At 42.2% G+C, this 12,460-nt stretch overlaps 2 protein-coding genes across 3 annotated transcripts in view; both read left to right on the top strand.

The window, feature by feature from the left end:
- NDUFA5 (NADH:ubiquinone oxidoreductase subunit A5) overlaps positions 1-12,460 on the top strand; it is a 306,556-nt gene that overhangs the window by 53,377 nt on the left and 240,719 nt on the right. The gene's annotated exons all lie outside the window — the stretch shown is intronic.
- WASL (WASP like actin nucleation promoting factor) overlaps positions 915-12,460 on the top strand; it is a 122,173-nt gene continuing 110,627 nt past the window's right edge. The window contains exon 1 of one of the 2 annotated variants that reach the window (XM_069087119.1): positions 915-1,429. In XM_069087119.1, the coding sequence (XP_068943220.1) occupies positions 1,304-1,429 (126 nt within the window). In that variant the 5' untranslated portion in view covers positions 915-1,303. Of the gene's footprint in view, positions 1,430-2,427; positions 2,723-12,460 lie in introns of those variants that run through there. The other variant, XM_069087120.1, reaches the window with a different exon arrangement.

Here is a 12,460-nt window from a genome sequence, read left to right as displayed (position 1 = left end):
GTGCCTACTATGTGGCAGGAACAGTAAAATCACTGACAGCCATATAGCTATAAACCAGGTAATACCCCACAAATGAGTCTGCTTAAGTGAACTAAATAAAAAACAAAGCCTTAGACCCCTCTCCCGGATGGGAGGAGAGAGGCGAGTCCGCTTATGAGGAGGAGGAATCCTTCCTAGGGCTCACGGCGATGGTCCGTGCAGCGGTGCTAAAGCCACCAGGTGCACGAAGTTGGTGCCCCTCCGGGCTGGCTGGGGCATGAAGGCCGGGCGCTTTCACGCAATTCCCGGGGGCCGCGAACGGCCTGCTAGTGTATTTCTCCGCTCCCCTGGAAGTTGGGACAAAGTTGGAGAAAAGCTCGGACACCTGCAGTTTCGGGCGACGCTGCTCGGGTGGGGGGCTGGGCGTTTAGGGGGCAAGACGGGCGGGCGTTCAGTCCGAGAGCCCCAGAACAAGCCCTATTTCCTGGGGGCGAGGCCAAGGCCTGCTGGGAGATTCGGGCACAGGGAGAGGTGAGTGCGTGCAGGAGGGAGATGGGATTCCCCTCCTCCTTCCACCCACTCCTGATCTTTTAGTCCCCAAGAAGCTGTAGCAGTAGGTGGGCCCCCACTGGAGACCGCAGGCTGCACAGGCCAACAGGTAGACCTCACGAGGCAAGAGACCCCAGGGGGCACGTCGTCACCTTCACGCTCACCAAGCTGGCAGGCTGCTAGCTGTGCGCACCGGCCACACTCCCACCTCAGGCGGAAGGGAAGGCGGGGCTTGGAGGCGAGAAGGCGGAGCCTGAGGGGCAGGGCTGGGCGGGCGGACTGGGACGAGGGGAGGGGGGGAGGAGGAGAAAGGTTGCTCTGACTCGGGCAGCCGCGAATTTCCGGCGCGCACCCCCGCCTCTCGTGTCCTGTGGTCTCGCCCGCCCCCGCTGCCATGTTGGATTGTGCGGCCCCCACCGCAGCCGCCGCCGCCGCCACCGCCGCCGTTGCAGCTGCCGCGGAAGAGCCGGAGGAGTCAAGAGTTTAGCGCTGTCGCCAGTCGCGGAGGACGCGGACAGCAAAGCACCAGCCCCTGGCAACCTCTCTCTTCCACCAAGCCCGAAGGGAGGTCCCCCCCAACCCCCGCCCGCGCCGGCTCCTCCTCGTCCCCCCTCCCCCAGAAACCCTTCGAGATGCTGCGGCTCTGACTCCGCTCCTCCCCGCCCCTGTCACTGCGAGGGGGAGACCCACGCAGCCACCCGGCCTCCCCGCGGCGGAGGAGGACAAGGAAGACACGGCTCCGGCTCCGGCCCCGGCTCCGCCGGCCTCCGCTACCATGAGCAACAGCCAGCCGCAGCAGCAGCAGCCGCCGCCGCCGAGGAGGGTCACCAACGTGGGCTCGCTGCTCCTCACCCCGCAAGAGAACGAGGCGCTTTTCAGCTTCCTCGGCAAGAAATGTGTGGTCAGTTTCCCGAAATTCGCCGCCTCTCCGGAAAAGAGTGGGAGAGGGGAGGGAAGGGGTCGTCCCGGTAGCGCTGCCTCTGACTGCTCCCCTCCAGGGCCCAACCAGGGAGGCTGGGGGTGCCGGTGGCCGAGGCAGTGTCACCTTTCCGGGCCATGCCCTCGCCAGCTTCCCTGCCCCCTCTCCTTTCACCTCTCCTTCAAACTTTACTCTCAGGCCGCTGGGGGAGGGGTTCTTTTTCCCCGGGAGGCTCCCCATCCCCAGAAGCGGGACTCCTCTTCTCTGGACTCTCATTTAACCCTCTTGAGCAGTCTTCAACATCTTCCAAAATGGGAAAGATTTGGGGAGACCGAAGCTTAGAAATGAATGAAGTGTGCCAGGAAGCACCCCCACCCCCAGCTCAGTCGAACTCCCCCGCCCCCTCCCGGCTTTGGACTCTTTCGGAGAAATGCTTGGGTGCTTTGGGGTTGCAATGCAAGCAGTTCCCCGGGTCTTTCCGTTTCCAATCGAAAGGTCTGGTTAAAGAAGGAAATGCTGTGGCTCCTCCGACTGGGCTAGTTTCTCCTACATTCTCACCCGGGCCTGGTTCCTTCTTCCCTCCCTCCCTCCCAGTGCTTGTCTTCCCCTGGAAGGCTGGGGAGGGGAGGGGGGGGGGCGGGGAATGGATGCTGTTTGCTTCTCCGCCATGCGCAGTGGAAACTCAGTCTCTATTACTTCTCAGCTCCGGGGAAGCGGAGGGGGGGTTGGGGGAGACGGGACGGGACGGGAACGGCTGAGCCTGAAGTCTTGGGTTGTGGTGGTGCGGCGGTTAACTCCAACCCCAGATGGCTGGTTGGGAGCGAGGAGTTGTGCTGTGGGAAGGGGGAAATGTGTGTTGTTGACGGAAGCATTCATTACATTGGCTGCTGGCAGTTCTGGGGGTGGGGAGGGTTTTGCACAGTGGTGGTGTAGGCCTTGTCAGGCTTGGGCTACATCTCCCTGCGGGTGACTTGGGGCAGGGCTGTGGTTGAGTTTGTTGGAGAGCTGGCTTAGTTTCTCCTCTCCCTTACTTGTTACCACCTGCAGAGTTTTATGTGACCCGGAACCAAGCAGTCACAGCATAAGGGAGGAAAATTTAACCGAGAGATGTAACCATGCGACTGCTTTCCTTCGTAATATTAAGTTATGTTAGACCAGGCTACACCTGTTTGTACAAGAAGTCAGGATTAGAAAATTTCAGGAATGTTATCAGATTAATTGTTAACTCCCCAGGAGTCGACCCTTTGTATACCGTGCAAGAGTTGCAGCTTAAAGGTTGGATCCTTTGATTCAGCTACTTATACTTGTACTTCAGCTTTTAAAAATTAAACTTCTTAATAGCGTTTGGTAATGGTTGTGAGGCACAGCATAGATTTTAACAAATGACATAATTTTAGTTTAGAGATTTTGATAGTGAGTTTACACTGGTAAAGTGGTTGGCCAGAATGATAAGTTAAGAAGAAGTTTGTGTCTTAAACGATATTTAAGGACTTTTTGTGACTTTTGTCTGTATCATTATTTTCTGTTCTTGGAAGTGTGAAATGTTTACTTAAACTTAAGATTTTTGTCTTAATAATTGTTCATTTAAAACTATAAAATAATCACTCGAACAATAGAAACAATACATGAAAGTTTTAAGGGAAAGGAGTAAACTATAATTGAAATTATAGTGCTATATGCCAGGTGATTTTTACAAAATGACCCTGCTAGATAGGTGCTAGATAGATGATAATATTATTATCATCATCCCCGTATTCAGGAAATGTCAGCAAGCAAAAGTTAAACGATTTGCCCAGGATTACATAGCTAAATGGGTATCTGAGACCTGATTTGAATTCACATCTTCCTAAATCTATACCCAGCCCTCTATCTACCAGCTGCTTCCTAGGGCACAACTCTTACAAGGACCTGTGTAAGGATCCTAGACTGTGTGGAGATATTTAAAATTTGAAAAAAAAATCATTCTTATATAGTTAAGATATACTTTGAAATTTCATCAAATTATTACACTTGCTACATTTTCTAAGTTGAAGAGGAAGTAATTTTCATATCAGATGCATTTAGACAGGAAGGGAAATAGCACTTGTATACAAGCACACTAAGTAATTACTGTGAGATTGCCTTTACTGTTTGCTGCCTCTTCCAGTTTTTCAAAGAATGATTGGTTTGGAAGGACACTGAACAAACTGTAATACAGAAAGGCAGTGTGTTTCAGTGGTTGAAGTAGTGAACTGATAGATAAGCTGTTAAATTATTCTTTGTGCAGCTTTTTGTCATATCATTCAGTATCAAACAAGACACACTTTGCTTTTCACCTTTCTTTAATGATCCTACATTATACCTGTTTTGGATAGAAGGCTGTTCAATTCAAGAAATATAAGACATTATGATGGGCACTGGGGTTGAAGTGACAAAGAAGAAAGTCTTTGCATTCAAGGAACTCACATTCTATTGTAGGTAGGAGGAGGGTGATAAAGTATGAATACAGATGAGTAAAGTACAAAGTGAATTGAAGAACTAGAAAACCTCAATAAATGGGACCATCCTGAAGGAGATAAGCTTTGAAAGATAAGGATTTGGAGAGGCCATTCTAGCCATGGGGCAATAGCTTGTACATGTGAACAGTCAAAATATGGAATGATGAGTTCTCAGAACAACTAGTTTATAAGTTTATAGCCTAGTTTATCAAGAACAGAGAGTGCTAGAAGGGAACAGTGATGTGAGATAAGTCAATAGCCAGATTTTGGAGGTCTTTAACCGTTAAAGATCTTTTATTTTATTCTTGTCCTCCTAGTTGTGGTCAGGAAGTCATTGAAGGCTTTGAAGCAGAGGATTGAAGCTCTTAAAGGTCTTAGTGTTAAATTAATTGAAATATTCTTGTTTGGGGGAAAATTCTATTTGAATAATTATGTAGATGCACTTTTTTGAGTTTAAATAATGATATATTTCTCTAACCATAAGCAATATTAGCATTTAAGCACGTTGTAAATCCACTGAAGTAGTAGAAGTAACAGATAATGCTCCAGGTTGTTAAGGGTGTTATTGTATTGTCTGTGGTTGATTTGAGTTCAGTGTAAGTCTTTGTGGAGGAGGTAAGTCTTCATACTATATCTGAAATATGCTTTTAAGTATACTGATGTGTTTAGTGTTAATGGACTTTTCTCCTCCTAACACTTGTTTTTAAAAAAGGTAAGCCTATTTCTGATTAATTTTATTAAACCACAGGTTAAATTTTCTTACAAGGGAAAAAACCGAAAGATGTTTTAAACTAGAATATCTGGCCACATTTTAGAGTGAATAACATTACTTCCATGTAGTTGAATTTAGTGTTAGTGTTATTGTTTTTTTTTAATGGACTTTTTATTTGTTTTTACTGAACCTGTGTTCTTTTTTTTTTTAAGCAATCGGGGTTAAGTAACTTGCTCGAGGTTACATGGCCAGTTATTTCTGGATGTGGTGCTAAGTATCTGAGCCCAGATTTGATCCCCAGGTCATCCCGACACTGGGGCCTGTGCTCTTACTGGCTGTGCTAACTGGCCACCCCTGAACCTTTGTTCTTACTGGTATAGGGAATTCCCAGTGAGGAAACTCAGTCTACTAATGCAGATCACCTACTTTATAATTTATGGTTTTAGAGAGTTGCTTGGGGTCATTGAGTTAGAATGACTCTTTGTCCATAGTCACACAACCATGTGTCAGAGGTAGAACTTGAATTCAAGTCTTCCTGATTCCTGACCCAGCTTTCCATCCACTTACCTTCATGCTGCTTCTCTCTAAAAGCAAATCAAAATAAACAAAAAACTTTATAGGAAAGAGTAGCTGTAAATTTTGTAAGTGGAGGTGAATATAAAAAATCATTTACTAAAGGGGACAGGGCAAGTCTTGAATTGGAGCACTGTAACTGCTTGTCTCACTTAACAGGATGGAGTTCTACTTTTTCAGATGTTTGCCTCTGGTTTGTTTCTTTTAGTTGACTTAACTCATCTCTCCCAAGAAAACTTCCTTGATTAAGATTAATCTGCACTACTTCTGTTCCTCAGTATTTGTTTACTGGAATGTTTATGTTTTTTTTTTTAAGCAATAGGGGTTAAGTAACTTGCTCAAGGTTACACTGCTAGTTATTTCTGGGTGTGGTGCTGAGTATCAGAGCCCAGGATTCGTTGCAGGTCATCCCGACACTGGAGCCGGTGATCTTACTCACTGAGCCACCTGGCCACCCCTGTTTATGTTCTTTTTTTAACTTATTTATTTTATCTAATTCTTTATTGGACCTCTCCATTCAGACAGCAGAAAGCAGGTGTTCTCTTTGTCCCAAGATATCTTTAGCATAATATTTAAGATCATTGAGTTTAGAGCTGGAAAAGACATTAAAGATAATCCATTGTAAAATCCCTTCTTTCTAAGACCCAGAGAGGCTAACCAGTTCACCCAAGATCACACAGGCAGAACAGGAATTCAGTCCTGGTCCTCTGACCAATTTCCTTTTTCATAACATCACAGGATAAGTGCTTAGTAAATGCTTGGTAATAGTATGAGTGGAAATTATTGCTCCTATTCCTGACTTTTAGTTTTTATCCTATCCAATCAATCATTCCTACCTCCTTTAGACTAATCTTTCAGCTCTGTGCTCAAAACCCACTAAGGACCTCTCCGTGCCTCCTCAATAAAGTATATATTCCTTTATATTCAAAAGCCTTCCAACCCAATCTGTTTTGCACCCATTTACTTCACATTGTCCTCCAGTTTGAGTTTCTTAAGAGTTCACTGAACATGTCCAGAGCTTTCCTGCCTCAGTGGAGGAGGTGAATGTGTCTAACTAAGGCTAAGAATTTAATGAGGGGATGTGGTAAACCTTAATCTTAGTTATTGCAACTATGTGTCTTTCCTGCTAGGATAAAGTGTTGTTACTTTTCCCCAAGTTCAACTTTGATTTCATCAGAGCTGCCCCCTTAACCTTCAGAATCCCAAATTTCCATCTGTTGAAGTCTCCCCATTGACTCAAGACTTCATTCACCTGCCAAATCCTCTTTAAAGTCTATTGTTTACTCTTTGGATTTGTATTCCACTTTACTTTTTGACTTGGGGTTCTCCCTGTGGTATTTCATTTTATATTATTGTCTATAATTTAATCTCCTTTGTTCAATTTAATTCAATAAACATCTAAGTATTTACCTATTATAGGAAGGTAAATTTTTAAGCTCTTCCCTGCCCCTAGATTAAGTGCACCTGGAGCCAGTGATGGGAGGCTTGTTTTTCAGGAACACCCACACCTTGGTGCTTTGTGATTAGGCAGTGGGTCAAGAGGGTTGTTACTTTCTCTGACCCAGGAGAAGGCTATATAATCCCTGATGTGAGACTTTGTTTTGGGGCTCACTTTGAGAAGTGTTGTGTGACTTGACCAGAGGAGACTCTGGGCAGCCATTGTTGAGCCCTCGGGCTTTGAAAACCCAGATGTTGATGCTTCTCTCTGGTAACTGTGATTAGGTATGGATGTATGTAATGGTTGGATAGTTTTGGAAGCCTGTCTGCTGAAATGTTTCTCTGTCTTGTAACTTCTGCTTGTAACCTCTATATACTCTGAAGTTCGGGGTTCTGACCATTTTCCCCTGAACTAGGTAAATGATATATGTTTGATTGATTAAAGCAAGATTGTTAACCCATTTTGAGTTGCTTTCCTTTAGAAAAGCAGATCTAGGGCAGCTAGGTGGTGCAGTGAGTAGAGCGCCAGTCCCTGAGTCAGGAGGACCTGAGTTCAGATCCGGCCTCAGACACTTAACACACACACACACAAACTAGCCGTGTGACCTTGGGCAAGTTACTTAAAACCCCAATCACCCTCCAAAAAAGCAAAAAAAAAAAAAAAGCAGATCTAAGAACCTGTGTTTGCAACCTCCCTGGGGATGCTGGGGTGCTTGCTGCTATATAACCATATGTAGGTACTGTGTAGTCTAATAGTATGGTAGAAGCTGGAGATACAAAGACAAAATGAAACAATCCTTGACTGAAGAGCTTTTGAGGAGGCTATATTCAGAGATAGAGGAGGAACAGCTGGTAGGATCAGGAAAGGCTTTGGGATGAAGGGAGGCTACATTTAGTAGGGAATACATTCCAGGCATATAGGGAGTCTGCTGAATTTGGGGATAGTTAGTAGTCTAATTTAGCTGGAATGGACAGTACATGAAGAGGGAACTGGAGAAAGGTAGATTTGAGTCAAACTATAGAAGGTTTTAAATGCCAAACTAACGATTTTGTGCTTTTACTCTGGAGGCAATAGGTAGCCACTAAAGATGTTTGGCCAGGGGAATGACATGGTCAGACCTGTTCCTTAAGGAGATTATTTCAGCAGCTTGTCAGAGGATATATTGAGAGAGGGGGAGAAACTCCTGAGATCATGAGGGCCAGAATTAGTCTAATGTTTAGAAGAATAGTGAGGAGATGGTTCTAAGTGATGCAAGTTACGGGGTTTGTAAGTTGCTCTATTTGAGAGTTGGCTTCTGACCTTAATTTTACTTTGTGGCTTCAGTGTCTAGTACAGTGAATTGTAAATATTAGGTGCTTAATAAATTATTGTGTTGGGAGATGGTTGTTAGAACTCATCTCTGCTTGTTAAAGTTGCTGAAACTCAACACTGTTCAGAATCAGACTTCACTTTTTGGGCTTCACTATTTAAATAATAAATATAACTTGATTGTACTGATCCTGAAATAGTGAAGGTAACAGCAATAGCAACTATGAGAGAGAAGGACACAGTGAAAAAGAGCTTCACCCTAGCTAGGGTTCTTTGGGTAGTAAATTCAGAATTTTTTGTTGCCCATACAAACCTAAAGTCTTAAATTTTATACCTAACATAATCTCCCTTCCTTATTCTGAACTTTGGTAGATTAATCTTGATATTTTTTATGAGTAGAATTAGTGCCTCTGCTTGGGTAGTGAAGTACAAATTGTATGTTGATAGTTGAAGGAGAAGAAAACTAGAAGGCCTGTCGTTTTTCTTTCAGGTAGCTGCAATGCTTTGCCTAAGAGCAATGGAAATTCATTGTTGTGGTGCTGTCCTGATCTTTGGCATATATGTGGACAGTTCATAGTATCATAGACTTAGCTCTCTGAATCGACCACCAACATCATGAAGTCAAAATACCTTGATTTTAAAGATGAGGAGACAACTTGTTCAAGTAGCAGGGACAAGATTGAACCCAGGTCCTCCAACTACACATCTAGGGCACAGAAACCACACTTTCTCCAAGTTGAAACTTAGCCCACCCTTGCTAAACCATTTCCTACATCTCCAAAAAAAATGTAGCCCAAAGGAAGAGTATAAAAGGTTTAAATAATACAAAGGGAGAACAATTATCACCCAAATACTGGAGGATTATTAAACAACCTGAGGTGGTAATATAGCACTGGATTGGATATCAGAAGATTATAGTTCTGGTATTGTCACTAACTCACAGTGCAAACCTTGGACAAATCATGTAATTTCTCTTAATATCAGTTTTCTCATCAGTAAAAGGAAGAGGTTATACTAGATGATCTTTCTGTTATGTCCCAGTTCAAATAGTCTATGTTTCAGTGCATTGTCATGAATATTAGAAATTATTTATTCAGTAAGCATTTATTAAGCCCTTGTTATGTGTTAGATACTGTATTAAGCTCCAGGGATACAAAGAAAAATGAAACAATTCTTCCACTCAAGGAACTTATATTCTATTGGATAAAAACAATATATACATAGAAATTTAAATACAAAATATATACAAAATAATCTTTAGGGGAGCACAGCTAGCAACTAAGAAGATGAGTTAGGGTAGGCTTTCTGTAGAAGTTAGCACTGATGGACTTTGAGGGAAGATAGGTTTTCTCTGAGGGAGAGTGAGAAGAGAATGCACTCCAGGCAAAGACCCAGAGAGTGGAGTGTGAATGTATTGTAGATGGGACAGCCAGCAGGTCAGTTACACTAGGACTGGTTGGATATCTTTTGGGGGAATAGGGTAGGGTAAGGGTGGGGAGAAAAATGACTAAAATTATGGTATTGACTATAAGGGAATACTGTTGTGCTGTAAGAAGTGAGCAAGGGGACAGTTTCAGGAAAACTTGGCAATATTTTTATGAACTGATAAAGAGTGAAATTAGCAACGGCAGAATAATTTATATAATAATAATAGCTAACATTTACATAGCTCTTACTATGTGCTATATGCACTGTGCCAAGTGCTTTACAGTTATTACCTCATTTGATCATAACAACAACCTAGAGAGATAGCTGGTCTTCTTACCCTGATTTCACAGATGAGGAAACGGAGGCAAACAGATATTACCTGGGTCACACATATTCAGATATAATTGTCTGAAGTTGGATTTGAACTTGAATCTTCCTTACTCCAGGCCCAGCACGCTACCCATTGTGCTACCTACCTGCCTCACAGCATTTTAACAACAGTATAAAAAAAAAAGCTTTGAAAGATGAGATCTCTGATGAATTCAGTGACCAACTATAGTTCTAGGGGACTGATGATGAAGCATGCCACCCTTCCTCTTGAGAGAGTGGTGATAGATTAAAAATGCAGAACAATTTCTAGACTAGCCAGTGTATGAATTTGTTTTGCTGGACTTCCATATTTGTTAAAAAAGGACTTTGTGTTTCTTTTTACTTATTTTTTTAGTGATGGGAAAGTAAAGAGGGCCTAAGGAGACAGGAATAGAATAATAAAAAGAAAAGGAAGTCATTGAGGAATTATTTTAAAAATACAGAGAAGAGAACAGAAGGAATTCCAGAAAGAAGTACAGACAAGCTGAATGGCAGAGAGTATATAGAGAAGAGGACTCAAGACAGAGCCCTGGGGTAAACCCACTCCTAAGGGGTGACTGAAGGATGATAATCCAGGTAAAAGAGATGGAGAAGAAGCAGTTGAATGGAAAACTGTCTGGGAACAGTGGTATGACACCTGGGACGGAGAGAGTGCCCAGGAGGGCAAGGTGGTCTGTAGTGCCAGAGGTCAGTAAGCTGCAGAGAGGTAAATAAGAAAAGACGATGCATTTAGTTATTATTTCATCATTGGTAATCTTAAGAGATAATTTCAGTTGAATGATGAGATCTGAAGCCAAATTGCGAAGGACTGAGGTGAGAAAATGGAGGTATGTATTTGGTTGTGAAAAGGAGGAAAGATATTGAGCAATACTTTGAAATAGTGGTAGGATCAAGTGGAGAGTTTTGAAGAATTAGAGTAGATATAGACCTGTTTAAGCAGTAGGTTAGAGCCAGTGGAGTAATGAAAAAAATTGAAATTAGGGAAAGAAAAATGATCTACAGAGGCAAACTTCTGGAGGAGATGAGCTGAGAGAGAATGGTATGAAAGGCATGAGTAGAGAGGTTGAGGTTTGCAAGGAGAAAGGCTACTTATTCCTCGGAGTCTGAATCAGAAATCAGGGGACACTGTTGAGGTGATTTGTAATATAGAATTGAGGAGAAAAGGGAATTCTAGATGACCTCAGTTTTTACAGTAAAGTGTTTGGTGAGATTCCCTAGCTTAGAAAGAGGGTATGGGGATGATAGAGGTAGCATATGAGAGAAGAGAAGAAAGACTGGAGAGGACACTTAGGGTAGTGGGATAATTAGAAGTTTATTTGTAAGAGCTGTGAGTGTTACCAGTTTATTTTCGGAAATCTTGTTTTTATTTTAAATTGAGTTATTATTTTGCCAGATGCTAGACATTATATGACTTTGCTGATTTTTCAGTCGTTTGAAATAGATATTGGACAGTTTGCTGGGTATGAGGAGAAACTTCCAGGTATTCTTTTTACTTTTCTTTAATTAATAGGGATGGGAGTTTTCTTTCATATGGTTGTTAGTATTTTTCGATTCTTCTTTTGAGAACTGTTTATTCTTACCCTTTGACCACATTTATTGGGGAATCCTCTTTGACCTTATACATTTCTGTTAATTATCTATTTAGGGAGGGCAGCTAGGTGGCGAAGGTCAGCTGGCCCTGGAGTCAGGAGGACCTGAGTTCAAATTATCTATTTAGGTTGCATATAAAACGCTTATCAGAGCCATTTGATAGAAATATATTTTTCTCTCTTCATATTCTAAATGCATTAATTTTATTCGTCCAAAAACTTTTCAGTTTCATTTAATCAAATAAAATTCCATCTTTTGTAATTGCCTTTTGGAGCTACCTTTAGCAGTGTAAGTTATATGACCTCGTCTGATTTTTTATGATAGGACCTTTAATATTCAGGTCACATATCCATTCTGAATTTATTTAAATGTTGGAAGATATTGATTTAAAAGCCTATTTTTTTTTTTGCCAGACTGCTTTTCACTTCTCCAGGTGTTGGTGTTTAAAATAAGAAAACATTTTTATTTGTAAGAATGTTCATTTCTTATTTTAAACTTTAGACTGCTTAATTTTAGTGACTAGATTTTGTTTTGAGGACCAAATTGAAATTAAGATTAATACTAAAGCTAAAAGCTTTCATTAATATTTTAATTCATTATCTAAGTTGACTTGGATAATTATATGTTAAATAAAATATTAACATTCTCTGAAACCAAATAGGTTTCAAGAAACACAAAGGAGTTTTTCAGAAATTTGGTCAAACTATTATCAGTGCCAGGTGTTATGTTAGGGGATTTACAAGAACAAAAATGAAACCATTCTTTGCCTAAAGGAACTTACTTTGGGGAGTAAAGAAAGTACAGCAGTATTTACACATATAGGTTTATACAGCATATATGCAAAATAGTTTTGATTTGGAGGATACTAGTAACTGGGGAGATCAAAAGAAGTTTCATGTAGAGGGTAGTGCTTGAGCTAAATCTCTCCAAAGATGCATGCAGCTCTTAGAGGTGCAAGTGAGGATGGAATGTATTCAAGGCATAAGGGACCATTATGGCAAAAGCATCTGGACAGAAAATGGAATGTCCTTTGAGAAACAGCAAGAAGGCTCCTTGAGTTTGAAAAGGTGGGTTTTTCTTTTTTCTTTTTCCAGTGTGTGGTGAGTGGTAGAGGGGAA

Source organism: Petaurus breviceps, unplaced genomic scaffold (assembly GCF_028583685.1).
Source record: "Petaurus breviceps papuanus isolate PSGF00001 unplaced genomic scaffold, PetGlider_PUasm1.0 181, whole genome shotgun sequence".
Lineage (NCBI taxonomy): Eukaryota > Metazoa > Chordata > Mammalia > Diprotodontia > Petauridae > Petaurus > Petaurus breviceps.
This window is presented reverse-complemented; position numbering and strand designations above follow the sequence as displayed.